The sequence below is a fragment of the Electrophorus electricus genome, chromosome 25 (genome assembly GCF_013358815.1).
Source record: "Electrophorus electricus isolate fEleEle1 chromosome 25, fEleEle1.pri, whole genome shotgun sequence".
NCBI classification, from domain to species: Eukaryota; Metazoa; Chordata; class Actinopteri; order Gymnotiformes; family Gymnotidae; genus Electrophorus; species Electrophorus electricus.
This window is the reverse complement of record NC_049559.1, coordinates 6,723,395-6,738,350: the sequence shown is the minus strand read 5'-3', so window position 1 is coordinate 6,738,350 and position 14,956 is coordinate 6,723,395. Positions and strand designations below refer to the sequence as shown.

Genomic DNA, 14,956 nt, shown 5'->3' with positions numbered 1-14,956 from the left:
GTTTTCCCACCCAAATATATTAGATCAAATTTCTTTTGCATGGCTATTCTAAAAGACATAATATTTTAACTGAGCAAACATTAACTGAACACATCCCAAACTGTTTTCCCACTTGGACAGGAAGGCTTATCACAAAGTTTATTAATGATTGCTTAATGTTGGCACCTCTATTTAAGATGGCATACACATAAGCAATGTAACATTTTAATGTCTCGTGTTTTGCATCCTTCCTGCCTAAATATCAAATATGTCCAAATTTGTGTAGCCTGAAAGTTTTGGTGCCGTTGGCATTGCACTGGTATCAGCTTTTACCTCCGTATTTCTCCCTCCTCCTCAGGAGCAACGTTGCTGCGGCTGGAGGAGTAATTTGCTACCAGCGCCCTTTTGATTAGCACCACCACAGCTCATTTTACTCTTCAAAAATTACCCATGCTGAGGACTAATGCATACATTTACATCACTATGGCACCAGGCCCAGAGGGTGCCATGAGCTCTAATAACCTGAACCTCATTAGTCTCAAGGGCTTTTACGGCCCTTTTGTTGGTGTGCGAGGCGGTGAGCAAACAAAGAGTTTTGCTAGAGCAAAAGGTCATGCTGTCATGTCAAGAAAACGGCAAATGGCAGCATCTCAGCCTGTCTCCAGGCGTGCTGGCCTCCTGCCTGTGGCTAATCTCCTTAAACCTGAGTCGGCTTGACAGTCACAGCAGTACCACTGACAGTGGGACTCTGCATGCAGGCCTGGTCAGTCTCTGCCACAATGCCAAAGCTCGTTTTCTCAGAGCTTACTTGTGAAGTCAAAAGATGTTTCAGTAAAGAATCCCCTTTTAATAGTGCAATTCTGATTAAAATTTGTCTGAGGCTGTCTGGAAAATTGCACTGTGCCTTAATGATGTTTGCCTGGCGGTAAAGGGGTCATTATTGGTCCACAAATAAAGGCACCCGCTGACTAGAACTGATGCAAAGAGGTAAGCTTTTCCACAGTATATGTAGATACGTACATTGTTCAAGAATATTACATTTTAAAGGGGAGATCATAGTGTCACAGTCAAACATTTTCTACACTGGGTAAAATATTATTCAATTTATCTGTTCCCTAAACTACTGCCTTCAATTTAAAATATCAAAGGTCTATGTATCATCCCTTTTAACTGCTTACCAAGTAACTGTAACTTTTGTTTGTTTTTTTATGAATGCGCACACTATTGATGCATTATAATATACAAGAAAATATTTATGCCGGGCTTCATTGGTTTCTCAAAACACTGGCTGCGTTATGATGCATATTCCACCTTGACTGAAATACAGTACTGATGAGTCACATAACTATTCATCACAATATTACAAAAATGACTTTGAGGTAGACGATAAAGACCTTTATTTCAGCACGGACATAATTGAAAGGTTTAAATCAAATTTTGTAACATGACTACCACCCAGTGGCCAAAATTAGCCTTTGCAGTGGTTTGTTATCTTCTGTGACTTAACCTACTAGGCTATTAAAATACGACCCATAGAAGTATCAGAATCGTCAGAATCGTCTTACATTCTCCTCATTTTATCTATGGAACATTTTCATAATTTTTCATAGTCAAAAGTCATTCATTTTATACCATAGAAATAAATGCAGCAATATATTTGCAATAAATATAGACACAGAATGGGTTTCCTGAGGCTTTATTTTCAGGGGAGTTTCTTCTGAAAACATGCAAAGTTGCACCTGCCTTTTACACACTAACCGTGTCCAGCACGGTGGAGTTAAACTGACATCGCCTGTTTTTTGTAAGGACCAAGCCTTAAATTCTAAAATTCATTAATTTAATTTATATAATCGTCGTTACTTTTTTAAAAAGTAATTAGTCAACTCCTGCCTGCCTAATCTCTAAATGTCGCCAGGTGGCGCCAAATTCCCAACAATGCTGCGCTCATTACATATTTTTTTTCTGATTATGTTGTCAGACAGGCGGGTCCATTAACACGTTGACCAGCAGTGAGTTCACAGCCATTTCAAAGCCATTTCTGCACTAATGGATAAACCTTTTAATCTTCCAGATGCTGGTTTGCTATTAGCAAGTTATTAGCTAAGGTGTGTACAAGCACGAATAAATAGCTCAGGTTTATACACGTTTTTAGATGTTACTTTGGTTGTAGATTTTTTTTTTTTAAAGGAAAATAAAAAAAAAATAAACGGGTATGAAAAACTGCTGGTGAACTAGCGAAAATTCACTAAGCGGTCAACATTGGAAAGAGAAGCGGAACTTTCCTCTGCTATACATTAGACAGTAACTTTCTGCATGACATAGGTTCATTACAGGTAGCCCACGTCTGATTTTCCAGTCTTATTTTTATTGGTAGGGATAGGAAAATGAATCATTGCGACCATAGCCTTCCTTTTTGACGTGACCCTGTGGGTGAGGTTTAAGCACTTTGGGTAACAGTGTTTTATAAAACTACAGCAGATTAGTAAAGGACATGAACAGAAATACAACAAAAGAGTGTTTTATTATTAGGCAACACACTCTGAAGATTGCTCTTCATCAGCAAGTGGAAAACAAGTCAGAAAACTTGCAGTGTAGACCTGAAATCACAGGCCATGTTTAGGGAATGGACCCCTGGGTCAGCAGCCCAGAACACCAATTAAAGCAAGCTTTACTATTTCATTATATTCAACATTCAGTCAGCCAGTCACTCCATTCCTTATATTAGGTTGGCACACACATAATGATAGCACATTTGTCTCACTGGGTGATGTCCAAAACGCAGCACATTAAAAAAACAAAAAAAACAAAAAAAAAACAAAAACAGTAAAACCCAAAGGCATCGTGGCAGTTATTTCACAGTTGTAGAACGTGGGGTGCCTCTGTGTTCTCTGTGAAGCATTATTCCAACCACTTGAAGGCAGTGTGGTCCCTGTTATGTTAACACATGGGTTTATGGACAGAAGTTTCAGAGGTTAAGCAACAATTGGGTGTGATTCCAGTTCATAGAAAAATAAAACCATATCTTCCACTACTCCATTCTACTCTACTTCAGTCTATTCTTGGGAGAAATTACAACTGCTTTTGGATCCAACACCACTAGATGGTCTTGTATAAACCACCACAAATTATCTCAAGTGGCTATAAGCTGTGAATTGGAATCAGGCCTTAGAGAAGCACAGCATCTTGGTCACACGTGCTTTTAGCATGACGTACAGGTTGAAGATACATTCAACATTTTTGACTGTTGGGATTTAAAAGGTCACTGGATCATTAATGTTTGAGTTTCAAGTTGGTAGGAATTATATTCAATATACTTTTAGAAAATGTACATGTGGAATATCAGGGCAGGGAATGTAAACTTTTGGGGAATGCAGTAAAATCTGTGAGTGTTTTTATTTAATCTGACAAAGAAGATGAATTGTATCAAGTATTTCTGAAGATAATGAAAGAAAAAAAAATCATAAATCACAGCTATAATTTGAAGGATGCAAGATGAACACAAAAGCTGAGATCCAAAAGGTAACCTGAGGCTTAGCCCAAACTGTGAAATGAAGATAAATTACAAAGGAAAGAAAAAGAAAAATTAGTGTAGGGAGCAGGCAGGTCACCTCCATTTGATCAGAGTCCAAAAATGCTACAATCATTTTGTCACAAGGTAGCCACTTTGGCAGTGGTCCTCAAGCATTAAAAATATGTTTATTATATCGATTTGATAGTTTGCATGTGGAACTTAATGAAGGGCCTTAGCAATGATGTCCTGCCAGTATAAAAACAGCTATTTATGGTGCGGTTATTAAAGAAAATTGTGTAAATCGGAGTGATCCTCAAAGTAGCAAGTGGATTTGGTGTAGAGAAAAGTCCATTTGTAGTTCAAAGTAAACAGCATCTTTCCTTAAAGCTCTTCTTGTTCTTCTTATTCTTTCCATTTTTGTCTTTATTTTCAGACTTCTTTTTGGCTTGCACAGCTCTCATGAGGTCAAAAAATACCTGGGGGGGAGGGGGGGGGGGGAAAGAGGAAACTTTATTCACATTTCTTGGGTTATTACACATTTCTTGTTAGACTCTGACAAAGCACCAAGTCTAGTAATTCTTGTGTTTGTGGTTATACAGGCATCGAAACAAACCTTATCTACATTGGCACGAGTCTTGGCTGACGTCTCAACATACTGCACATGCCAGTCCTCTGCTTTTGCCGTGCCATCCTCCACAGACACCTGCCTGCGCTCCTCCAGGTCTGACTTATTCCCTACCAGGAGCAAGGGAATTGTGTCCTCCTCTGCCTTGACGCGCAGAATCTGCTCTCTGCAGACACACAAACATGCACCACATCAGCAGGTCATGTATATGCACAAGTACAAATGTGCAAAAGTTAACAGCAACTGAATGTGAGCTGTGACCTACTCCCCGTGTCCTCATCCCACGTCACCTACACAGACCTGAACTCCGCTGTGGCCGTGAAGGACTCCTGTTCGGTGATGGAGAACACCAGCAAGAAGCCCTCTCCGCTACGGAAGTAATTGTCCCGGATGGCCGCGTAGTCCTCTTGCCCAGCCGTGTCTAAAATGTCGATCTGTACCTCATCACCATCCAACACCACCTTCTTTCGGTAGCTGTCTGCCTTTGTGGGTTCATAGTCTTCAACGAACTGAACAACAACGTGCACGCGTGTCATCAGATAAGAACACTGATGTTTATCTCATCTTAGAACTTGTACGTTCCATCCACAAATCCCACGGATCATTTCCAAAGCAACCACACACGCACGCACACACACACACACACACACACACACAGAGTGATACAAGCATGCCTGCTCACCTCATCATACATGAACTGGAGGGTGAGCGCAGACTTGCCTACTCCCCCACTGCCCACCATGATGACCTTGTGCAGTGCCAAGGAACTCTGGTTTTTACCCTTATTGGCTGCCATTTCCAGCGACACTACACTGCACCCAAACGAGCCGACGCCACCTGCCAAGAGACAGACACTTCGGTGAAAAGACCAGGTGAATGAAAATAAAGCCTGAATGAATTCACGACTCGACCACGATTGTTTTAGCCTGTTGACAATGTTTATGTTTTAAATCTGAAAGCACTTACTAAAAGTAAAAGAACACCTTAATATTATAAGTATAAAGCCAGCTTATGTGACCTGACAAAGGAGACAGACAAGATCTTGTTTCTGAGTGGCCAGTGTACTACTACATGCAACCCAAATTCCATATTATTTGTATAAGTTCCATATTATTGGCAATTGGTAAGATCATACATGTTCTAGAATGTGGTTCATATAGACCTCCTTCTGTGCTACATCAGGTTTGCCTTGTGAGTCTGGCACCTTGTTAACCACTCCTCCATGCCAGGCCTGGCCTCCCATTACAGTCAGTCACAGAAAGGAGACACTATTACCACTGACAGTCCCAGAGTTAGTGTCAGGTTTCAAGGATGTGGAACCTCGGAACGTCTGTTCTTTACCCAGGAAAAGAGAGCCTGACCCGAAGTTTCCGACCATTGTTCTCGGTAATCTTAACAAGCCGCTACCTCAGAATCTGCTGGCTATGACATTTGTGTTGTCCGTTCACACTTGCACACAGCCATGCATACTGGTGCACAGTCAGTAAAATCAGTTCAAATAGACTGATACCATTTTAGATAGAACGGTGAGCCGGCTCTAATATTTCCACTGGTACAAAAATTATTACAAAACTCTATCAGTTAGTGTCTAGTATACGAAGCTCCTTAACATCTGTACTTATCTGTATTTCCTAATGACCCAGCAGGAAGGACATAAGGACATAAGACACAGGGAAATGAAAAGCGCATTGCCTCTTTAATAGACCAACAATGGGTCAGCACAGGAGAGGAGTCCATCAGAGTGCAAAGGTACAAAGGGCCTGATGTTCCAGTGGCTGTGACCTAGATATGGAGTGCTCCATCCACCTCCCTGTGGCTATGGGCTGCTGAAATATAAAATGTTCTCCACTCAACCCCAACTACCAGCTACAGGAATCCATTAGGACTCCCTGCGTGCTGGAGACTCTGTGTAACACAGGCCATGTTCCTTCTCACACACTCGGGCTTGAGGTTGAGCAGGGCCGTGGGAGATGGGCCAGCTCAGCCACTGCATTTCAAAGAACTTGAAAGCTCCTCATCGGACAGTCTCTGCTAGAGGGAGCCTGTAGAGGTGGGCAACGTAAACCCCTGCACTTCCTGACATTTAACCCGGCATTCCTCATGTCACTAGCAACCCGTGTCTTCTTAGCCTCTCATTTGTTAATTCATTCATTAAATAAAAACAAATAAATAATGAAAACAACAAAAATAGTTGTAAATTGTACTACTGCCTATGTTATATAAACAAAATCAAACAATTATTGTTTGTATAGCGATTTTTTGTATTGTGCCAGTGCCAGGTCACTGACGACCATAGGTATGTATGAATGATTAGCCAATATGGGAACTATTTGAACTGAGGTCCACTGTTCAGGTTTCCTCCTGCAGCACAGAGTGTGTGTGGATGATCTGCACGTTGACCTCCTCAACCTCACACCCTCCACTCTCAGAGGCCCAGAGATAGTAGTGACACTGGGAATGATCACATCACACGTCCAGAATTCAGGCATGTAGAGAGAAGGCATACAGTTCACAGTCCAAAGAGAAACTCTATGCCAGAATGCCACAGCCACATTCCAGGGCTATACAAAATGGCATGAAAAAAATGAAGGAAATAAATATGGATCACCCCCTATATATCTGTATAATTTAATTTTACTGAATAAATGTAACACATAAACCTCATGCTCCATTGCAGTGCCTTGCTGGTTTTGAATACTAGTGTGCTGGGGTCCAGAACCAATTAAATTTCATTCTAAATTAGCTCCAAAGGTTTGTCTACCTACAATTGGTATCAGCCAACTGCTGAAATCAACTCTACGTTAAGGGTTATTGCATCGTCAGTGAACTAGCACCTGTACTTCAAGACCCACCTAAACATAAAAGCATGTCACTAATGGAAAACAAACCATAATGGCTTCAAATCCACCAGCTGCTACAAACTATGTGTATATTCTGATCTTCCAGAGGTCATGTTCTGTGTGATTATCATACACAAATCATCTGTCCAAGCAGAAAATTCAACTGAGGCAACTGAAAGAGAGCAGCACAGTACGGTTCTGTTTACTGCACACTGCCAGACACTGATGCATGCAGTGGCTGGAAATCCGGTTAGGAGGCTGGGGTCCATGTTGGGGGGATTGAGTCTAAGCTCTCATTCTACGTGTTGGAGCCACAGGAATGGGAGTGCCACCCTCCTAGTCCTGCTTTCACTGCAGTGATGGCACTGGCTGAGAAGAGTATAAGGGTATGAGGAGAATGTACCAGAACAGATGGGCTTAGAGTAGTGGCTCACAATGCATTTTGGTTTGGTTTCCTGCTCTGCTTACTACTCCACAAATAAAAAAGGTAAATTGTGCCATAAATCGGGTACTCATAAATAGGCTTGGCACCTTTGTTAAAATCACAGTTTGTGTGATTGGTTCCTCTTGGTCTTCCTAGGCTACAGCTGCATGGCACAGACAAAATAGTACAGTTATGCATGTTTGTTGAATCATGTCAAAGCACTCATCTGGACATCTTTAAGTGGTCAGTAGACTCAGCATACCTAAAAAAAAGGACATTTCATGAGTGCTCATTTACATAAAGCAGTCTTCTGTGACATCACTAATAGTGCAGAGGCCAGTATTACAGTAATCATTAATAAAGTGGTACACTGTGGAGCTCTCCTTCAAGCTCCGCAGTGAAGCTGAGGAAAATATCTGAGGAAACCAGATGGGTCTTACTTCACTCAGCTGGCTTGTGTGAAACTTCCTGCCCAATATGATGGGAAAAGCAGGAGCATGACTGGGCCAAGGCCCATCAGCAACAACATCCCATATGACGAGGGTTGAATTTCCTCTGGCTGAAACCATGTCCTCTGCCCCCATGAGCCCCAGGGAACACAGATCTCACATCAACTGGAGCGCTTGTCTTCCACTGCGGTGAGATTTAAGACAAGTGTGGTTCAGCTGAATATGGAAGACAGATTACTTACAAAGTGACAGGCCCCATTCCAGCCAGCCAAGATCCGCTACAGCCCTCGCATTCAATACTGTCTGCATCATCCTGTGTTCCACTACCACTACAAGAATTCCTATTTTAATTCCACCTGAGTGACCTTCAAATCAAGATAAAATCACTAGCCACTGAAAAAATGCTGATGTGTGACACGGGTGTCAGGAATGACCCTGCATATTACACAAGGTACACAGACAAATGATCTTATGTTATAACATGTACGTTAAGTGTTAACAATTAACAATCTTCAGTCTCTACAGGAAGAAACAACGGCTCAGTATGTGTGCTGATGTGCGGCTCAGAGGCCATCGCTGTAGAATATTAAACATGTCGTGCTGGAGTCCTTACGGAAAGATATAAGAACTGTGGCACAGAGTTAGGGTCCTTTTACCAAGTTTTACAAACAGCAGCTAATGCTGTACAATATAACATTGGCTAATCATTATTGGCAATATTGACCACGTGCTTTTTGGAAAAACAGGCAAAATGCAACCACCATTGTGTGAGAAAGGCAGGCTAGAAGTTCTTTTTTGTGAACATTTTCTAACAAGTAAAATAAACCTGCTTGTGCAGTTCTTTCAACAAAATCCAAAGGAAATGAATCTCAACCAATAAAATGGATGTAACAACAATCTATACAACTTTGAGGTGTAAAGAGATCAACACAGATTGTGTACATTTCACAGGCTGCAGTTTACACAACCTGCTATGACATCAATAGGATGGGTCTTCTTACTGAGGAAATCCCAGTTATGATCGCAGCATATCAACTCTGCTGCATGCTCCCAAGCAGTGACGACCCCAGCAACTTTTAATCATGAGGTGAAGTCCTGGTAAATGCCAGCGACACTGCTCTGGTATCCCCGAATTGGGAAGAGTGCCAGAGAGTCAACAGTGAACAATATGGTGAACACACCGCAAGTGGAACCTATAGTTCTAAGAGTGCCCTGAAACCGATGCACGGCATTAAGAGCCAACATGGCATGTATACGTCTAGGGACCAAGGGCTGGAGGAAACCAGTGAAAGGAAAACATGCATGCAGTCAGGTAAAGAAGCCATAAGAAGGCAAGCGGAAAAGTAAGATTAACTGAAGATTTAAACATGATCCACTTTCATACATTACATTCATAACCTACTTAACATGAATCAGATGTCTCTTTATATAGCTCCAAAATTTTAAATCACACACACAAGCATACAGACTCTACTAGACTCCTTCAGCTGCACTACTTTGAGAAGGTGTAGAAGAATGATTTAATGACATATTTCAGCAAAGTGCTTAAACAGCAAGTCACTGGATGGGTGATTTATCAGTTACTTTAAAAGCCCATAAACTCACTAGAACTAAGAGTGGGTCATGTGAATGCACTTGGCAGACGTATAGTTTATGTTTTTGTGGCATTCTACACTCCATGGTTTACAACACAAGATCAAAAATCTTTTTTTTGAAAAATGTTCCATATGGCTTTGCAGAGAGGGACAGAATGGGTGAAAAATCGAGCCCTACAGATATGCAAATACTTCCAGGAGTCAACACCTTTCATGAAATCAGAAAAACCAGGAAGAGAATGCATGCATGCTAGGACATGTAAAAAGAACCACCTCTACAGACGAAGTTCAACACCTTTTTACCATGTTCTACTTCCCTGTCAGTCAGCAGACCAGAAGGCAGGGTTGAAGAAAACCAGATCTGGAGGAGCACTTACAATAATATTTGCTCAAATATATTTATTTCCTCAGAAAGTACCCAGATCCACACACACACACACACACACACCCACCACAGAACAGATCATTTTGTAGAGTACAACAACTGTAGAGTAGGCAATACTGAAAGGTTTCCTTGTTAGAACTGAAAGCAATGATAGCTGTTTGTAATGTTAATGGATAAAGAGACCACTGCCATCACAATACTTATCATTAATGGAATGTTTACATTTCCTCTAATGTTTATTCTAACAACACTGGTAAATGTAAATTTGCTCCAGCTCATTGACCATTAGGGGCAGTGGTGGTTAGTGGTGGTCAGCGGTTAGGGTGCTTGACTTGTGTTGGGGGGTTGCTGGTACGAGCCCTGGCGTGGCCGGGTCGCTGCTGTTGGGCCCTTAGCCCTCAGTTGCTCCTGTCTATGTTTGGGTTGCCTGGCAGTATCATGGCAATCAACAGTGATGTTCTGTAGCTCTGTTCTACTGTGTGTGTTATTAACCATTTTGCATCGTAAGATATGGACATTTGAGTTAGGGGACCCACCAGACTTCGCTCTACTGATTAGAGCCATATTGCCATATAGGCAGCACTAAAAACCTTTCCACTAATGCTGTGGTGCACCAACCAAATAACATCCAGTCAGTCAGCAGTGATTGGATTCTGACCAGTGGTGAATGGGTAGAGTCGCTGGCATGCCAATAGATCAGCTACGTTTTGCAAGTGCACACTTATAAAAGGTTCTGATAGTTGTACCAAATAACATTGCAAGTAAGTACAGTTTCTCCAACTTATCCCACTCAATTTCTGGAAATCCCAGCAATCTCCTGGTAAGAACAATGACAATAGGAACACAACAGCAATCAGGCTGTGCACCACAACAGACTTGGAGGCAAAACTACTACTGCTTACTGAATATAACAATCTCCCAAAGCAAATAATTTGTTGCATGCGGACATAAAACATATTCTAGACAATCTCCACAACGGTGCAGGGAGCCAAACTACATGGGCCAATATACAACTTGATACAGGGTCCCCTGGTGCTCAATTTAAGATTCAGATAAAAAAACCTCATGTTCCTAAAGGAATTTAGAAGAGGGCCTTTTATATATATACACACACACACATACATACATACATATATATATATATATATATATATATATACATACATACATACACATATATACATATATTATATACACACATACACACACACATATACATATATTATATACACACATACACACACACATACACATATATATATATATACATATATTATATACACACATACACACACACACATACACATATATACATATATACATATATTATATACACACATACACACACACATACACATATATACATATATACATATATTATATACACACATACACACACACATACACATATATACATATATACATATATTATATACACACATACACACACACATACACATATATATATATATATATATACACATACACACACACATATATACATATATACATACACACACACACACACCAACAAGAAAAAAAGTACTCCTCAGTCATGAAATTTCTCAAATTCTCATTTTTTTGATATTCAAACCATTAAAACCTCCAACAACTTATACAACTGCAGACACACAGCCAACACAAGCTGGTGTGCTTGTTTTTGAGATAAACCCACCTATCAAGTAAAAGGCCACCCGAAAGGTAAACAAAGAGAGGCCACACCAAACTAATGAGAAACTAAATGGTATGCAACATTACAAGTCTCAAACCACATGTAGAGTCCTGAGAAGGAACTGCAGGAGAGGCATTTAAAGCAGGGACATGAGTGTTCGGCACAACACCTAAAACTACAAAGCTATAAATGCCTACCATATAATAGAAGAAATGCCTACCACAAAAGAGAAGAAAAGCTTTACAGGTTTGTTGCCAAACAACAAGAATTAAAAAAACAAAACAAAAAAACTTATCACACTTAAGTTGATGTGGAAGTGGGACAACTTTAAGTAGGATGATATGGAAAAAAAATACCCCACAGAAGTAACATGTGGTGCACTACAAAGTCCGGCACTAACAAGAGCATTTGCTGTGCAGACAAACACTGTTCTAAAGAAATTTTATAGGCCTAATCTCATTACGAAGGCATCAATGTCAATGATCCAAATAACAGCAGAGTAAAGGAGCTCATTGACCACACAGCATTTGAGACCAATTACTGTATATTACCCCCTCTCTCCATCTGATTATTTAAATAACAGACATTGTATGATCACTACATAAGGGCACACTACTATAGAGCTGTATCTAATACACTACCACTATATACACTATTTTATGCCAATGCTGGCCCCACTATTGTGACAATCCCTCTCTGGGGAACAACCAAGGTATAATTTCCAATCTTTATCGCTTTAAGCAGCCCTGGTAAGAGGCCTCTAGAACAACACATAGGAAAATTCTGCCCCTCACACTCTAACCAGTGATAAGGGCACAGTTGGAATGGACCACAGTATGTTACTCTGTCAGTGGTATTCAAATCTGGACCTCAATCCAAATATAGTCTTGGATTTTGTAATCCCCAGTAGTTGATTAAATGATTAATGTAACTGACATCTAGGTAAAGGGAAGTTGGAAAATCTGTAGGACCTGAACCGTGAGGACTGTGATTTGAATACCTATGTAGATGGAAACGAGGTCTATAACACAGACAACAAAGAATAAGAGAGAGTCAACCCGATGTGACAAGTTGCTATAGGAATCTAAAAAAGGATATCGTGAATGGAAGTAAAATAAAACAAATGACACGTTTACAAAGTATCGGCCAGGTTCCCAGATATGCGACGTGATCCTTTCATGGGTCATGCAATGAAGAGGTTATAGTAACTGGTGACAAAACATACTGTTACTTAAGGCGTATAGGGGCCAACCTGTCTTAACATTTCAAGGTTATGTGGGATAAAAGGACAAATCATACAAACAGTAATTATCTTAACAATGTGGTAGATGGTATTAAAAATAACGGTGTACGAGTAAAGTAATAGGTAAAAACATTCAGATAGACGTTAGGGTAGATTTAGGTGTGGCCTGTTTGTGGGTTTTTTGGTTATGTGGACACTCGATTTTTTTCCCCCATTCAAACTATATTGCAACAGTCCAAAATATCAACTTTCGGCATCTGGTTAACTGTGAGTTAATTCTGTTTGATTACAGCAGCAAGACTATAATAATCAAATACCTCCTTAGACCCTCATCGGAAAGGTAATTTAATCAGAAAACGTCCTGGTGGAAAAAAAAAGCGATCATCTCTTTGAATTCAAAGCGAGTTGTAACACGGTCAGTAGCGATAACCGGTAAGGTTAGAAGTACATCCCTCAGCAAACCCTCTCCCACATCCACGGTCAAACACGCCTTCTCTGCTCACAGCTCTCCGTGCCTCGATAATGGTTATTCTGACCCAAATCCTAAATAACTGCAATGTGTTGGAAGGGCCGCGAAGTCATCTGTAACATTTCTCACAGCAAGGAAAATAGCTGTTAGCTAGCATAGCTAACCAAACGCTAAGCGTTTCTTCCGTTTCAACAGATGGCATACGGTATCTGCTACTCCTGTCAGTCTTTCAGTGGCCTACAAATAAGCAGAAGGAATCGAAATCCTTAATTGCAATACAACGTTTAGGCAGAAGCTTACCACCACGTTACTTTGCCTTGTCCGTTGTCTTGGTGCTATCTTTGAAAAGGCATTAATCTATGCTGCGAAACAGAACTTGTCAACCTCACAAGCAGCAGCCGCCGACCCCACCCTCCAGGCGCGTGCAAAGGAACCAGAACAGGATGTGATGTCATAATACCGATTTTAGTATTTAATCAGTAGCTGGGTGGGCGCACACACACGCTTTGTCGTGCTAAGATTTAGGTTCAGCTGGTTGTAATGGGATGCGAGCTGAGTACCAAAGGCGATCGCGGCCGTGCTGATATTTTAGTTTAACAATCGCCTTCTCGTGTGATATTGCTTTTATTCAACAGTTCTACAAGCGCCATCTTCACGACCAGAGATTTTTTTTTTTTTTTTGGCGCAACACAACACAAATAGTTCCGCCACTGGACTGGACTTGTCAAAAAGCACAAACATTTTCTCGCACTAGCTTGCTGTTTTACCGCAGGTCAGCTACGTTGTATTATGTGCATGTACATGTGTGTTAGCATTTATTGTGCAAGTAGTGAAATAAGTTGAGAATAGGGATGGGACGCTTGATACTTCCGTTTCGAGGTTTCCGAGTTTCACACGGCTCCGAAGTGTCACACCCATGTAACACTTTCTGTGGCGTTTCTTCCGTTTCAGTAGATGCCATACGGTATCTGCTACTCCTGTATTTGATCTTCAGCGTCTGAATCAACCCTTATCCCGTCTATGTAATCCGCGAACTTCGCGAACGCGGAGTTTGAGTCATTGCCTTACAGAATAATACTATCAAGATGTGACGATAACAAAAGCGGCCACTAGGCGTCACCGTGGAGACGGGTGCCGAATTGCTTCAAAACCTCTAAGCAATTTTCGACACAATTGTTTTGAAACCACTCAACAATTTTCGACAGTGTTTCCCAAAGCAGTGTTTTCCCATCACCCATTTACAGCCGCTTTAGTGGCATGTGTTTGTCTTGGAAACTGCCATTTTGAGACAGGCGTCGGGCATGCGCAGAAAACGCAGCCAGTAGATAATCGGGCTAAATCGTTTACATAGTTTAAACATCTTGAGTTGTTTATATGTAGCATTTTTAATCGGTCTGAGATTTGAAATTGTACTCGGAATAGGATCCATGTAAAGCTAATTCCTGGCGCAAACGTTTATGTATGATTAAATTTGTATAAAAACATCCCACATATTAAAAGGTAAACAACTCTTAACCAGCCCTGAAGAGGTGCTTTGTCAGAGAACGTTTACGTGTGAATTTGTTTATGGATTCGTCCAATCACAGGTGTGTACGCTTATAATATAAAATAATAACCGAATGTAACAAAAGTTTATTGTTATAGTTATAAGATAGATCATTCCGTCCAGACAGCATAAGCCTTCAGTGGGATCTGGCGTGATATAATAGTGCCCCCTGCTGTACAATATAGCACATCTGAAGACTACTCTGATGCCAGTGCCTG

At 40.9% G+C, this 14,956-nt stretch overlaps 1 protein-coding gene across 1 annotated transcript; it reads right to left on the bottom strand.

Annotated features, from left to right (window-relative positions):
- Positions 1 to 2,481: 2,481 nt before the first annotated feature.
- Positions 2,482 to 13,624, bottom strand: ralba (v-ral simian leukemia viral oncogene homolog Ba (ras related)). The gene is made up of 5 exons (XM_035522871.1): positions 13,493 to 13,624; positions 4,798 to 4,952; positions 4,416 to 4,624; positions 4,104 to 4,281; positions 2,482 to 3,966 (listed from the first exon to the last, which is right to left on the bottom strand). Exons 2-5 carry the CDS (start codon positions 4,909 to 4,911, stop codon positions 3,850 to 3,852), a joined length of 618 nt encoding a protein of 205 aa, XP_035378764.1. The 5' UTR covers positions 4,912 to 4,952; positions 13,493 to 13,624; the 3' UTR covers positions 2,482 to 3,849.
- Between the last annotated feature and the right edge of the window lie 1,332 nt (positions 13,625 to 14,956).